We start from the raw sequence: 14445 nt of genomic DNA, 5'->3' as shown, positions 1-14445 counted from the left end.
AAAACCACACCATGGCAACCTGGCTGGGGAGAGTCTGTTTCCTTTTTCTGTATCTTCATCCTCTTCTGAATTCCCCTTCTATGTGAATTTTATTTCAGCCCCTTACACTCACCATCCTCCCTCCATGCCACAGGGCTTTTGCACATGCTAATTCCTTTGTTGAGACTATTCTCTGCCTTCTCTCTTTGCCTAACCTACATCTGTTTATCTTCAAAAACAGATGAAGTGTTCATCTTCTTCACAGTTTCAACTCCAGCATCACTTTCACGGAAAAGTCTCCCCCATTGCTCAAACCCCCCTGTTATGGATTGTATTCTTAGTACTTGTCTCAGTTACAGTTTTATATTTGGTGGTGATTTGATTAATACGTGTCTCCACTACCAGGCTGTGAGCACCTTCAGGATTTGTAATCTTATGAAGTTTTGCTCACCACTGTGTTCTCAGCACCTAGCAAAGCACCTGGCATAGTAGATAATCAATAAATGTCTGAATGAATCAATCAGTCACCATCCTCTTTTCAAAGGCAGGTTTGCTAGTTCACTGCAGGGAGGAGGCAGGAAATCAAGAGGACAGTCTGCAACATTAGGTCATGCTGGTGCCTAAAGCCAAAATGAACCCCAACACTTGGAGAGAGTGTCTCAAAGGAGAAAAGGCTCTGCCAGCTCCTTTACTGATGGCCTTTACCCTGAGCCTTCCATCACAGAGACAGGCAGAGGCCACTAGAAAGATGGGACAGAAAGCCTGCTGCTCAGTGCTCCCCCTACTTTCTCCCCTTCACCTCCAAGACGGAATACTCATTGGCACGTGCAGTCATCATTCAACCCGGCAGTGGGAAGGTGCCTCTCCTGGGAACCTGGGTCTAATTGCTGGCTGCAAACTTTAGAGAGGAATGGAGGTTTTGGAAAGTGTTCAGAGAAGAACATCAGAGAGACAAGCTGAACAGAGTAGCCTGGGGAGGAAAGAGTTAATGGGAGGAGGTGACTCCACCTCCAAGAACAGCCCCCAGGTCAAGGGCTTAGTCCCCTACAAAGATGAAAGGGGTCTGGATGGAAGCTTCTAGATGATTATCTTATTACAAACTGTCCTCTAATTGCCACTGAGGTTTAGATCACCAGAGGTGTACAGAAGTCTGAGAAATTCTTTAAAGCCAAGGTTACTAAAGCTCTAGAAAAAATTACTGAAACTAACAAGGTATATTCTGCCTACAGAAGAGAACCACATGTCTAGGAGCTGCCTCTGTCCCTTCTGCAGCCATCAGTCAGGGTGGACGTGTAAAGTCAGGTTGATAAAGTACAGGTTATTCAATGATAAGACAGATTCCAAACTTGATTTTATAGCAAAACACTTTCATCCAATAAAATCTTTCTTGGAGTTATAACATACAAAATTAACATGTAAAGATGTTCTGGTTGAAGATGTAAGAGCGCCTTCACTGTGCAGAAAGGACCCTGCCACCCAACCCTCAGGACAAGAAGGGACCCAGCAAGAACATCCCAGCCACTGCCCTCCAGTCGTGCTTTGGAGCAGAAACACAGAAAGTTGGATGCTCTGTTTCTCCTATCAAGCTCTGCGCCTCAGTTTTCACTCTGAACGTAGCTATGTTGAGTGTCACCTGGGTGACAGACCGTCAACTTTCCCTTTTAAGGTCCCTTGAATCTGTTTTGCTCAGGATCTTGTTCATAACTCTGGTTATCCACATTTCCAGGAGCATGTAACTCTCCAAATGACTTACAAACTATGTGGTTGAAGACGTGGAAGCCACCCACCTTTCACGCCTGGGTACTAGCCCCACTCCAAAATGCAAAAAGGCCATGAAACTCTCAACGCAACTGCATTCGAGGGAAACATGGCTGCAGGTTCAGTCAACTCTTGAGTAGACAGAGGTTAATTTTGAACCTCTGGTTTTTCAAAGTCTTGGTGAGCACTCGTGTGCTGGGCCCTGGGACTTTCCAGGGTCAATTTCTCATTTTTTTTTTTCCTACTTTGTCTTTCTAGGAGACACGGACACAAGTGTCTTTCCCAGAGAAGGAGAGGAGAAAAAGGGATGGTCTACTGCCTGATATGTCTGAATCTAGAAGTAAATTTGATCAACAGATAGAGGTCTCCAGGCTAGAGTAGAAAAAAAAGAAGGAACCAGTGTGCATACCTGCTATGTGCCGGGGACAGCACTGTGCTGGTTCTACTCCTATATCCCCTACAATCCCTAGCTCCATTTTATCATTTAAAACACTATTTGAAAAACCAAGACTCAAAGAGATGAGAAACTCGCCAAAGGTTACCCAAGAAGTAGGGGGCAACCAGGATCCAGGTTAATGGGAGCTGACAGTAACCATCAGTGGCACCATGGGGTCTATTGGCCAACTCTTGCCTTCATCCCAGCTCCCAGCTCCATTCAATGCCTTTCTATCAGTTTGACTCTAGAATCTTTTAAGGCTGGGGAAGTTTTCTTTGCTTATTAAATCTTACCCCACTGAGTGGGTGCCTGCTAAGTCTCCATCAGATGAGTGAACCATCTGACAGATACGACCTCAAAAAACAATGAAAGTCTGCTCAGTCATGTCTGACTCTTTGTGACCCCATGGACTGTAGCCTGCCAGGCTCCTCTGTCCATGGAATTCTCTAGGCCAGAATACTGGAGAGGGTAGCCATTCCCTTTTCCAGGGGATCTTCCCAACCCAGGGATCGAACCCAGATCTCCCACATTGCAGGCAGATTCTTTACCATCTGAGCCACCAGGGAAACCCCGAGAAACAGTACAAAGGTCAATAGGAAATAGCCTAGATCAGACCAGAGGGAACAGGATCTACAGTATAATGTATTCCTTCAAAGGAGACCCCTGGCATACATCTTGTGAAACCCAGCCCTTACGGGGGTCTCCCAAGAGGCCACCCTAATTCCCCCTCATTTCTCAAACAGTCTGACTTGCACCGCAAGGAGTGGCTGACTCAAACTGAAACGCTGCCGCCTAGCTGGAGAAGAGGCGGCTGGGGTGACTCACGTGCTTGGAGCCTGCCTCTCTTGGACAGACTCATTTCAGCTGTCCAAGCATCAAAGGCTGAGTCAGAGTTCCCGCCAGACGGAGGCTGCCTTGTACTTGCCTTCACACAGCTTGATCTTCTCCTCCACGAACAGCAGTCCTTTTGCTAGAAGCTGGTTCTGCCGAGAGAGAGCAAAGGGACACAAGACTTCACTGCGTGACTAACCCTTGTCCACTCTAGGTGGGTGAAGGCATGGAGTTCTAGGCGCTTGGACACTGTCATGCCTCCAGACTGAAGAAGCCTTCGGTCCTCTAGGAAGGCTGAGGCTTCAGGAGGAGTCAGCGAGACAGTCCGTCACAAAGGAAGGAGACGAAAGCCAAACCCAACCGGCATTCCCATCCCTCCAACCACAAGCTTGGCTGGACTGTCTGGAAGGACTAGGGTGGACACCCAATGTCCTTTGAGCCCTTCATATAAACTCAGAAAGTGGAGTGTGGAGGCAATGGGAAATTATGCATAAATGATAGACTTTTTATAAAAACTGACAGTTTCTCAAGCTAGCATGAAAGAGACGGCAGCAGTGAGTATGTGTCCCTCAGTAAGTGTGTGCATGAGGAAGTTGTGGAAAAACAGAGTAAGATGAAGTCCCTTTGCGATTGCAGCTAACAACTGCTGGGCGTTTTGCAGATATCACAGGATATTTATTCTTCATCTCATCTAATTCTGACCCTCCCAATAATCTGATCAAGTTGGTGCTATTACCCCCTGCCTTTACTGATGGTCAGGGTAGACTTGCCCACAGGAGACAGACTCAATCTTCCTTCCACCAGCCATGTTCTTTCTACTCTGCCTTGCTGCCTTCCAGCAGGTCTTCCCACCCAGATTCCCTTCCCTCAAAAGGCTACAGCTGGTCTCACACAATGCAGGCAGCTTTTCCAAAGGTCACAGAATCTCAGAGATGCCTCACCACTTACCTCACATCTTTAGATGATCAAAGGCCTATGCTTATGGCGTAGGGGATCCACAGTGGTATATATCCTACCAAAAACCTGTGCATTTCTTAGAGTTCTCCCTTAGAAAACCCTAAAACCCTGTTACCATGATGGTGAGATTGTAAGACAGACAGGTGTTCAAGTCCAGCTCGGCTACTTTCTAGCTGTGTGATCTTGGGCTTCCTTTCCTGAGTCCTGAGCCCCTCATCTATAAAATAGCATCACACCGGCAATATCATAAAGTTCTTCTAATATTATAAATATACACACAGGGACTTCCCTGATGGTTAAGACTCCGAGCTGCCAATGCTGTGGGCGTGGGTTTGATCCCTGGTTGGGGAACTAAGATTCCACATGATGTGCAGCACAGCCAAAAGATTAAATACATACACACGTACATGCATACACACACACACACACACACACGGTAATCAGTGGTAATGGGCAGGAACGACAATAGTTGCTCTCTTAACCCAACTATCTTCCCAAAAGGACAGGCGGGTAAGGAGATTCACTAATGAATGGACCTACATCAAACATATTAAAGTAGTTGATCAAAGGCACTATCACATTCCTGTGACTAAGACACATATATGGAATTTTATAGACCCAATTAAAATTGCCAAGCTATAACCTAATTTGAAAAGTAATTAGCCATCATTTAGTTTCAAGATGGAACCCCAACTCAAAGTTATAGTGACATCCTATAGGAGTCCACCAACTCTGTTAAAGGGAAAACGATCAATTCCTTTCCCAGGAATGATGGAACAGACAAGCAATGACGGTGAAACTCTGTGTCCTCTACCTTCCACCAAGCACACGAATCCCAGAAGCAAGAAAAACACCACAGCACCACTGAGATGATCCAAATCAGGACTTTGTGGCACCGTAGCTGGGCAGGAATAGATGGCACACGTGTTTCCAGATGTAACCAACCGCCACCAAATGGCTCTGAGCAAAAATCCCAGTTCAGGCCTGAAGTCTGTGCCCTGGTCCCTTTCACTAGCCCAGAGGATGGTCTTAGGAGGTCCCCAGGCGCTCTGTGCGAGGTGTCCTGATGCCTTGCTCTCCATCACTGCCTCCATTGCCAACACGCATACCCCAGCCTTCTTCCAAAATAGCCACAAATCCTCCTTAATTCAAGTTTCTGAGATTTACCTCCAAATGTATGAGAGACTCCTCCCTGTGATGCAGGCTTCATAATTATGTTCCTGCACTGTAATTATTTACATTTTAAAGGTGGGCCATGTCCAAGGCACCGAGAGAAATAAAAGCCTAGTCCAGGTTATATCATGAGTCAGTAATAGTCAATATATCCCATGTGTCAGGATTTTAGGTTCTTAGGGGTGAGGACCATGTAATTTAGGTTACCTGGCTTGGAGAACAATGCTTAAAACATGGTAGAAGCTAATAAATATTCACTGAGTACATATTGCCTGTTTGGATGTTACAAACCATTTTTGCTTTTAAGAAATCAAGGTAAGAGATAGAATGTTTTTAAGAAGAGAGAAAGTGATGTAAGTCCCTAAAATTCTAATACGCAATAGGCTGTGTGCTCAGTCGTGTCCTACTCATTGTGACTGTAGCCCACCAGGCTTCTCTATCCATAGAATTTTCCAAGATAAATACTGGAATAAGTTGCCACTTCCTACCCCAGGGAATCCTCCCAACCCAGGGATTGAACTCAAGTCTCCTGGGCGCCTGCATTGGCAGGTGGATTCTTTACCACTGAGCCATCTAGGAAGCCAAAAGTCTAATACCCTTAGGCATTTGTACATTTTGCTCTTATTTTATAAATGGCATTTTCTTCCTTTGATGAAAACTACTTTGCATCCTACTAGACAAACTTTTTAAAATGGCATAGGCTCTCCTTCCTGATCTACTTTGGGGAAATTTTTTTAAAACTAAGGAAGTCATTAGTGTATTATGGAAGAAATGGAAAAGAAAACATTCTTGTTAAATTTCTCATGAAATTTAACCTCATGAAATACCATAGAAATTCTGTAGCTTAGATTAAAATAAGAGTACCAAAAACCTGAGGTGAAAAGGGGCCTTCAGAATCATCTAGTCATTCTCACCTCTCCCCAGCCCTGTGGTCCAAATCAAACGGTCACACACAGTTTCAATAATTTTTTAGGTTGGACCCATTTTCCAGAAAGCTAAAATACCTTTCAAAAGCATCTTAAAGAAAGCATTTTTACTCCTCGGCTTTGTAGATTTTGCTCTTATTTTACAGTTGAATAAACTGCAGCTAGAAGTACAACCTCCATCTTTTATTTGGCATGTGCTAAGTGAATTCAGATCTTTTGGGCTAGTCTGGCCCTCAGCCCCACCTCTCTGAAGAGTCACCCGCCACCTACTCAGTGGCACTGGGCCCCCTCTTGCATGCTTGAGCCCTTTGAACCCAGCCTGCATCTCTGGCTATGCTGATTGACCGGGTGCCTACCCTCCGACCCACTTGAGTCTCAAACTGAGCCAATCACTTGCTCTCCTGGGAACTGTAATCAACCAGGCCCCGCCTTTGATCCAAAGGGCCCTGTAATCCTAAGGTCCCAGTGCTCTGAAAGGACTTATGCTCTGCAGTTGCCTTCCTCACTTCGTAATATTTTTATTTCTGAATCTGTGGGTTTTTGTTTTTTTTTTTAAGAGAAGGCTGATGGGGCAATGGAGCTCACCCCAGGGGCTTGACTTCAGCTCACTTGTGGTCTTGTCTCCTACAGCCACCCCAGGAGGTCCCTGCTCCCCACCCCCTGCTGTTCCTTGCCCTGCCAATCTCCCCTGCCCTGCCCCACCACTGCTGTCATCCTACTCCTAAGGCGATGACAGGGTCACATCGGTGGGGGCCCAGGCCCTAGTGCCTTACAGCATCTTGCAGAAAGCCAGGCAGCAGACCTCCCTGCCCTGGGCTGGCAGAGCTCTGGCTGGAGTGCTGGTGACTCAGTGGGGGCCTCTTGACCACCCCTGATCTATGTACCGAGACCATGAAGGTTATAACTCTTGGGGGTCCCCTTTCCATGGTGGGTTGCAGCTGCAGGTCCATGGGAAGGGAAGTGCCTTCCACGCCCCGGCAGCAACCACATTTGCATTCTGCACCTGCTAATGATGAAGCCCACCCTGTCTGCTGATCACTTCACCTGAGGACACGCTGACTGGACATCTGTGCAGCTTAAAATGGCTGAGACTTAAAGAAAAAAGAAGAGAAAAACAGCCTGGGTTCAGAGAGCTCTCTTATCTTTCTAAGCGTCTCTTCCCCCTGGCCTCACCTGCCAGTATTCCCAGCTCCAGATAAACACCTGGCTCTAGAAGGTGCTGAGAAAATGTCTGTATGGGAACAGAGCTGGAGAAGATCCCGACTTTCCTCTTGTCCCACTTCCTGCCCAATGGCACCAACCCCATCACCTCCCAACCCAAAGGCTTTGAGCCAAAAAACCAGTTATATTCAATAGCAGCCACCTAGGAAATGGGCCAGTTGTTACTTAATGCAGCCCCCATAAATGAACTTGGACGGGGAATACATAGTCCTCTAATGAAGTGGCAGAGGATCCAGAAGGGAAAAAAAAAAAAAACAGCTGACCTGTGTTTATGAAGATGTTGAAAACGGGCTGCCAGCAGAAGAACAAGGCTCCAAGGAAAAAACGCAAAAAAATAAAACAATGCAAAACAAGGATGTCTGTGGAAAAGCAGCCAAAACTATGCAGTCTTCAGTGGATTGAAAAGATTCAGCTCATCCTGGGTAATCCTGGAGAGCGGGCAGAAGGAGCTGGGGAGGACAGAGACAGTGGGCCTGTGACAATTGCAGGGCCGCTCCCTGACCCGGCCCGAAGGACTCTGGAAGATAAAGAACCAACAGGCTAGGAGTTGGGGTGAATGATGCTCTACAAGGCAGGCGCTCTGTAAACGCTTAAGGCTGCTCACCATCCATCGCGTCTGGTGCTTTAGCAGCGATGATGACAGTAAGAACAGCAAGGGTGACAGGAGGGATAACGTTGGGTTTTACTCTTTGTCAGGCTCTGTATTGTACCCTTAGAATGCGTGATCTCACGTTACCGTCGCCACAAACTGACATCCTTTATACAGAAGAAGAAACTGAGGATCAGAGAAGTGAAAGTGAAAGTCTGTTGTACCTAACTCTTTGCGACCCCATGGACTATACAGTCCATGGAATTCTCCAGGCCAGAATATTGGAGTGGGTAGCCTTTTCGTTCTCCAGGGGATCTTCCCAACCCAGGGATTGAACCCAGATCTCCCACACTGCAAGCAGATTCTTTACCAGCTATGCCACAAGAGAAGCCCAAGAATACTGGAGTGAGTAGCCTATCCCTTCTCCAGTGGATCTTTCTGACCCTGGAATCAAAACACAGTGTCCTGCATTGCAGGCGGATTCTGTACCAACTGAGCTATCAGGGAAGCTCTGAGGTTCAGAGAAGCAACTAGCAAATGTGAGACCAGAACTTGCATCCAGGTTGGTTGGAATCCAAAGCCCAAATCTTCCCCCCAGGATATGACTCTGTTTTACTTCAGCAATGATGATTAAAAAAAAAAAAATACTAAGGTGAACAGCTATCATTCCTTGATGGCCCACTTTTATTATACAAAGTACTTGATACATGTCATCTCCTCTAGTAACAGGCAACAATCTTTTGAAGTAGGTACGGTGATTACAGCCAGATTATCACTAAGAAAACTGAGTTTCAGAGAGGCTAGGTAACACGCCTACAGTCACATAGCCAGAAAGTGTTCTGGCATGGACTGGGTTTCAGACCTTCCTGGCAGAAAGGCTGGTGTTTTTAGGCATCACACTCTTCTGCCCTGTCAGCTGGAAAGGTTTTTAATGCCCTTGCCCACAAAGGAAAATAGATGAGATCCATCTGGTTCAGATACGGTGGGGAGGTCGGCTTGGCAATTTCAGGCTATGTAACTAGGTTCCACCAAAACTTTCATTCTTCTGAGTCATTGCTGCTGCCCAATCCTGCTACAGCTTCTCAACTTCTGCCTCTCCAAAACGGCTTTCCTGAGGCCTCCCTCTCCACTGTGCTAGGTTGCCTCAGTCGTGTCCAACTCTTCTGAGACCCCATGGACTGTAGCCAGGTTCCTCTGTCCATGGGATTCTCCAAGCAAGAATACTGGAGTGGGTTGCCATGCCCTCCTCCAGGGGATCTTCCCAACCACATTCTATATCCAGAAAGGTACACACCTGGCTCCCAGATGGATTCTATCCCCAGATAAGACATTCTTTCCTACCCCAGAAGGATTTGGCAGTATGTCACTCTGCCTACCAAGAACTTATATTAACCAATAATTCTAGTCCAGGCATTTCTTTCCAGAGACAGCAATGTCTACAGAGGTTGTTGTCATTGGCATCAAGCCAATGATAGATTCATGGGCCACCTCCATTTTTTTCCACTTTTGTGACTTTGAAAGTACAGCCATCATCTCTAAGGATGTCTACATTTCCTGTGAACCTGGATGTCTTCCTAGATAAGCAATAAAAAGTCTTATAAACAAAACTCACCCCCAGGCCCAGGGAGTTCTTAATAATCCAATGTGTAGGAGTGATGAGACCAGAGAGAAAGCCCCAGATGGGAGACTGAAGACAATTTAAAACTTGGTACAAATGCTAATTCTTCATTAGCATCATTTTGCTGGTAAAATTCACTGAAAGGGTGAATTGGGGCTTTTTTCAAGTTATTTTATGAGGAAGCAGGGAAACAGTCCCATGTCTGTTTTGCTAGATACTGAAAATATAAAATTTAAAAGCATTGAAATTTTTCTTCTCCAGGGTTTTTCAGGGGATGTCTCCAGCGCATTTTTAACACTCAAATTATATAATCCAAAAGATTTTTTTCTCGTGGCCAGATGGCCTGGGTTTGATCTATGCTCTACCTTTTACTGGGCTTCCCAGGTGGCGCTAGTGGTAGAGAAACAGCCTGCCAATGCAAGAGATACAATAGACACAGGGTATGATCCCTGGGTCGGGAAGATCCCCTGGAGGAGGGCATGGCAACCCACTCCAGTATTCTTGCTGGAAGATTCCATGGACAGAGGAGCATGGCGGGCTACAGTCCATAGGGTCACAAAAAGTCAGCCACAACTCAATCGGCTTAGCATGCACGCTTTTATAAGCTGAATGATAGTGGATAACCTCTCTTTCCCCAGGTTCAGCTGCAATACGTGCTAAATGATAACAATGAAAATTTCCTCATCCTCTGTCAGGAGGTCTACATGACTTAGTGCAGGAATGGTTCTCAGATCAGTTCTCAAGACTTGAGCGCACACGAGAATCCCCGAGGACTTGCTAAAACACAGGCTGCTGGGCCGAACCCCACAGTTTCTGATTCAGTTCATCTGAGGAGGGGCCTGAGGATTTGTTTATCTGACACTTTCTCAGGTGATGCTGAAAATGCAGGTCTGAGGACCACACTTTGAGAACCAACAGCCTAGAACAATGCCTGACACATAAATGTTGGATAATATTAGCTTTTGCTAGTATGATGGTTATTTTTGTATTCCTTGAGTTGTAGAACAGCCTCCGAGAAAGGGCCCCTGCTGCTTTCCAAGTCTAACGATACTCTTCGGCCTTCCCAGCTCAGTCTTTATTTCTCAGGCCACTGAAGTGCTAGGTGTTCTCATGTGTCCAGCATCGAGCTCTGTCTTCCATCCCTTCTCACACTGGCTCCCTAAACCCGTCTCCTACCATTCCCAGCCTAGTCACCCAATTTCATCCATAATGGGTTTCCAAAAACACATACGCCTGTGGGACAAGACACTGACGTGTTATAAGGGGGAGTTCTGTTTCCATAGAGCATTAGATGATAAAATCCCTAATTACACCTCATTTTTGGAGCTCATCTTCGAGTGATATATTTGCAGCATTTGGTATGTACATGTTCCTTCTTTAACAGTTGAACGTGTAATAACCTCATCTGACGAGGCTAAAGAGTTGCCTTTTCAGCATGTCCACAGATTTCCATCTTTCTCTCACTTATATTAAGATTTATGGTTATCCATTTCAAGACTCATTTTTCCATTTATCTCCATGAAATTGGAGGAAAGTCCAATAAAAATATTCAAATAATTGCACAAAATTCAAGTAATTGCCGAGGAGATTAAGCACAGCAAAGAGGCTGGGTGGTGGGCAACCCCACAGAAGGCACCCTGAAAGAGCTAGGGGTCCTCCTGGAAGCCCCCAGACTATGCCGACTTTTTCTCTCCCTTCTCAGCAGCCAAGGGAAGCGTTAGGTCACCCCAGTGTTCATAGACTCTGTATGTAAGTAAGGCCTCTCTTCCAAGAGCTGGCCAAATTCAAAATGCAACCTCTAATGACCTTCTCACCTAAAGACATCATCCTCTCCCCATCTCTCCCATCTTCATCTTGGAGTTCGGCTCCTCTTGTTTAAAGCCCCTCTGGATCCTGGCTTCAATTTCACCTTCAAAGCAGTATATGGGAACTGTCTCTCACTACCTGCGTGCTTGCATGCTAAGTTGCTTCAGTCATATCCGCCTTTTTGTGACCCTATGGACTGTTGTCCACCAGGCTTCTCTGTCCATGGATTCTCCAGGCAAAAATACTGGAGTGGGTAGTCATTTCTTCCTCCAGGGGACCTTCCCGACCCAGGGATCGAACCCGAGTCGCTTATGTCTCCTGCAATGGGAGGCTAGTTCTTTACCACTAGCGCCACCTGAGAAGCCCTCCTAATTTATCTTTTTTCCCATTTCAGGAATCACTCTAGCCTTCCCAAGTGGATTAAAGAGTTTAAACTTCTGTACCCTACTCCATTTGGGTTTGGAAATTGCAAAAATTATTTCCCCCACTCTTTATTGTTTCTCCACCCTAATTTTTCTGGATTCTTACAAGCCCTATCTTTGTACCTAAACAATGTATTTATTTGGGGCCTGTTTTTAAGCCTTTACCTTCCACTCAGGGCTTCAGTTAACAAAATGTTCTGTATTACCTGTATGGATGTATCTACAGCCCTGCACTTCAATTTCATACTCCATGGTGACCAGGACGCTTCTATGGGTCTCTCCTTCAGCTTCCTGCCACGTGCCCTATGCCCTTGATGAATCCTCTCTGACAATGGTGAGTTAATGGGAAACTGACCTCCTGGGACTCACAGATATGAGAAGAAGATGGAAACATTCGTATTACACACTACTAGGCCATCTGTGACCTACTGACAAGTGTGGTTGCCAAATTTCCCCTTTTGCTAGGTAGTGTCTTGTTCAAGGGCTTCCCAGGTAGCTCAGTGGAAAAGACTCTGCCTGCCAGTGCAGCAGATGCAAGAGGCGTGGTTTCAGTCCCTGCATTGGGAAGATCACCTGGAGACGGAAATGGCAACCCACTCCATTATTCTTGCTGGGAAAAATCCCATGGACAGAGGAGCCTGGTGGGCTACAATCCATAGGGTCACAAAAGAGTCAGACATGACTGAGTGATTAACAAATCTTGTTGAAAGTCACTGACTACACACTGAGTTTCTGTATCAAGCAAAACTCTGGTTCCACCAAAAATAATTTAACTTTCTGGGCTTGAGGAAAAGCTTCCAACAGATACAACACAGCCAGCAGATTCAGAAACACAGAAAGTGCTATCTGCCACTCTTCCCATCCCCACATCCCGAACCACCAAGGTACCTTATCAGTTAAGAGAAAAATGCAGAGCATTTCCTATCATCCATTTCCAGAGTTAAAAGAAACAAATTACCCCCCAAGGGCTGTCTCTAGGATAGAGTTTCTGTCGGAAACCCCAATTTTCCTTCTGGGCGCAATTCAAAACAGACCAAAGAAAACAGAAAATCAATACTGCAAATGTCAAAGATTTTTTCTGGCCGGTGTCTTCTGGAAATCTATCTGTGCTTTTGCCAATCAAACGGGCTGTCTTCTCTGTGTGCAGGCATAAGATAAGCACCATTTTCCCACCTGCTTTCCCCCTTCCCTCACCTTCAGGTCATTTTCATTATTCTTCCGTGAAGATCGTCTTTTTTTAAAACTGCAAAATGAGAATGTTCACGTTCAAAAGCGGAGCCCCAGTGATGGATTTTACAAACAGTGATCTCTGGAATGGGGGTTTAGTTACCAGGAGGCAGACCTCACTGCTGAGTACAGATGTCTGGGAGGTGGTCATCTGATCCTCCACACAGAGGAGCCCACTTGTCACCTTACCCAACAGCCATGTCCATGGCATGGGGGTTGCAACAGTCCACCCCCGGATTTCATTCCTCACTTGTCCCCAGACCTTGCCCCCTCCTTCTTTCTGGAGGAATGCTTTTTCTGGAGCCCATCCTGACTGCCCCTCTTAAAACTACAGCTGATAACTGAGTGTGAAGGCTGAGGTTGCCTCTATCCGCCTTCCCTCCTGGATTTCCCTCTTCAGATGAAGAACTATTCTCGGCGTGGCTTTGAAACCAGCCCATTACCAAGGGTGCCTGGCGAAGGACTTTCCAAAGCTGAGTAACCACCATCACCACTTGGCCACAACCAGGGCCAAGCATTACACTGTTATTCCTGTATACTATTTTTCTTCAATCAATCCATTTTTTCGTTCTTTATTTTTAAATATATATTTTTTAATGTGGACCATTTTAAAAGTCTTTATTGAATTTGTTACAATATTGCTTCTGTTTTATGCTTTGGTTTTTTGGCCCCAAGGCATGGAAGATCTTGGCCCCCTGACCAGAAGCCCATACCCCCTGCATTAGAAAGCGAAGTCTTAACCCCTGGACCCCCAGGGAACTGAGGGAAGTTCCCCTCAATCCACTTTTTCAAAATATAAATATGTTTAAAAAAGAAACCATAGCAACCCCATTTACCATAAACAGAATGTAACTCAAGGATCTACTCAATGCAAACTAAACGATGTTACGTAACTCGAAGTGCTTCTGGCTGAAGACGCTAAGTGTGAAACCTGCTCTCTCTTCCTTAAACAACAAAGATCATCAAGTCTTGCAGAAGTATAACAGACACAAGGGCGCAAACCAAGACTTTCCCTGGCAGGATCAGAAGTGCCAAAGGAAAATAAGGAAACACCACGAAGGCAAAGGCTGCTCCATACCATACACCTCCTCAAATCTCTCATGTGTCCACGGTGGACAACCCCTTCCTCTAGCCCAAGAAAGTTTACTGGGCATCTACTATGTGCTAGGTAATTTCTAGGGACTAGAGAATCAAACACATTTTAAAAAATGGGTCTGTGCTTGCATGAGACCTAAAACCAACATTTTAACAAACAAACAGTGTCTAGGATAGCCTTTGTTCCAATCTAGCACCTTAAACTAAGGAAAAACCCAGATGTGAAATCATGAAAAACTCCCAGGAGACTCAATAGTCACCAAGCAGTCTCTCTGATTAAGCTCTAGATAAAACATGACATGTGGTTACCAGCTGTTAAGTGTCTGGCACACTTTGTAAGCAGTACTAACTGCCCTCGAAACCTCAGGGCTTCCCAGATAAACAAATCCCCACCCAAAAGCCCTCCA

The 14445-nt window shown here is 45.7% G+C and overlaps 1 protein-coding gene across 8 annotated transcripts in view; it reads right to left on the bottom strand.

Annotated features, from left to right (window-relative positions):
• PRR5L (proline rich 5 like) overlaps nt 1–14445 on the bottom strand; it is a 157441-nt gene that overhangs the window by 20465 nt on the left and 122531 nt on the right. For 7 of the 8 annotated variants that reach the window (XM_060400060.1, XM_042233362.2, XM_042233364.1 and 4 more), the window contains one exon: nt 3099–3156. The exons of the other annotated variant lie outside the window; for it this stretch is intronic. In XM_060400060.1, coding sequence (XP_060256043.1) covers nt 3099–3156 — 58 coding nt within the window. The remainder of the gene's footprint in view (nt 1–3098; nt 3157–14445) is intronic. 8 annotated transcript variants of the gene reach the window in all.

Source organism: Ovis aries, chromosome 15, assembly GCF_016772045.2.
Source record: "Ovis aries strain OAR_USU_Benz2616 breed Rambouillet chromosome 15, ARS-UI_Ramb_v3.0, whole genome shotgun sequence".
Taxonomy (NCBI): domain Eukaryota; kingdom Metazoa; phylum Chordata; class Mammalia; order Artiodactyla; family Bovidae; genus Ovis; species Ovis aries.
Note: the sequence above shows the minus strand (reverse complement) of the source record. Positions and strands in the feature narration are given on the sequence as shown.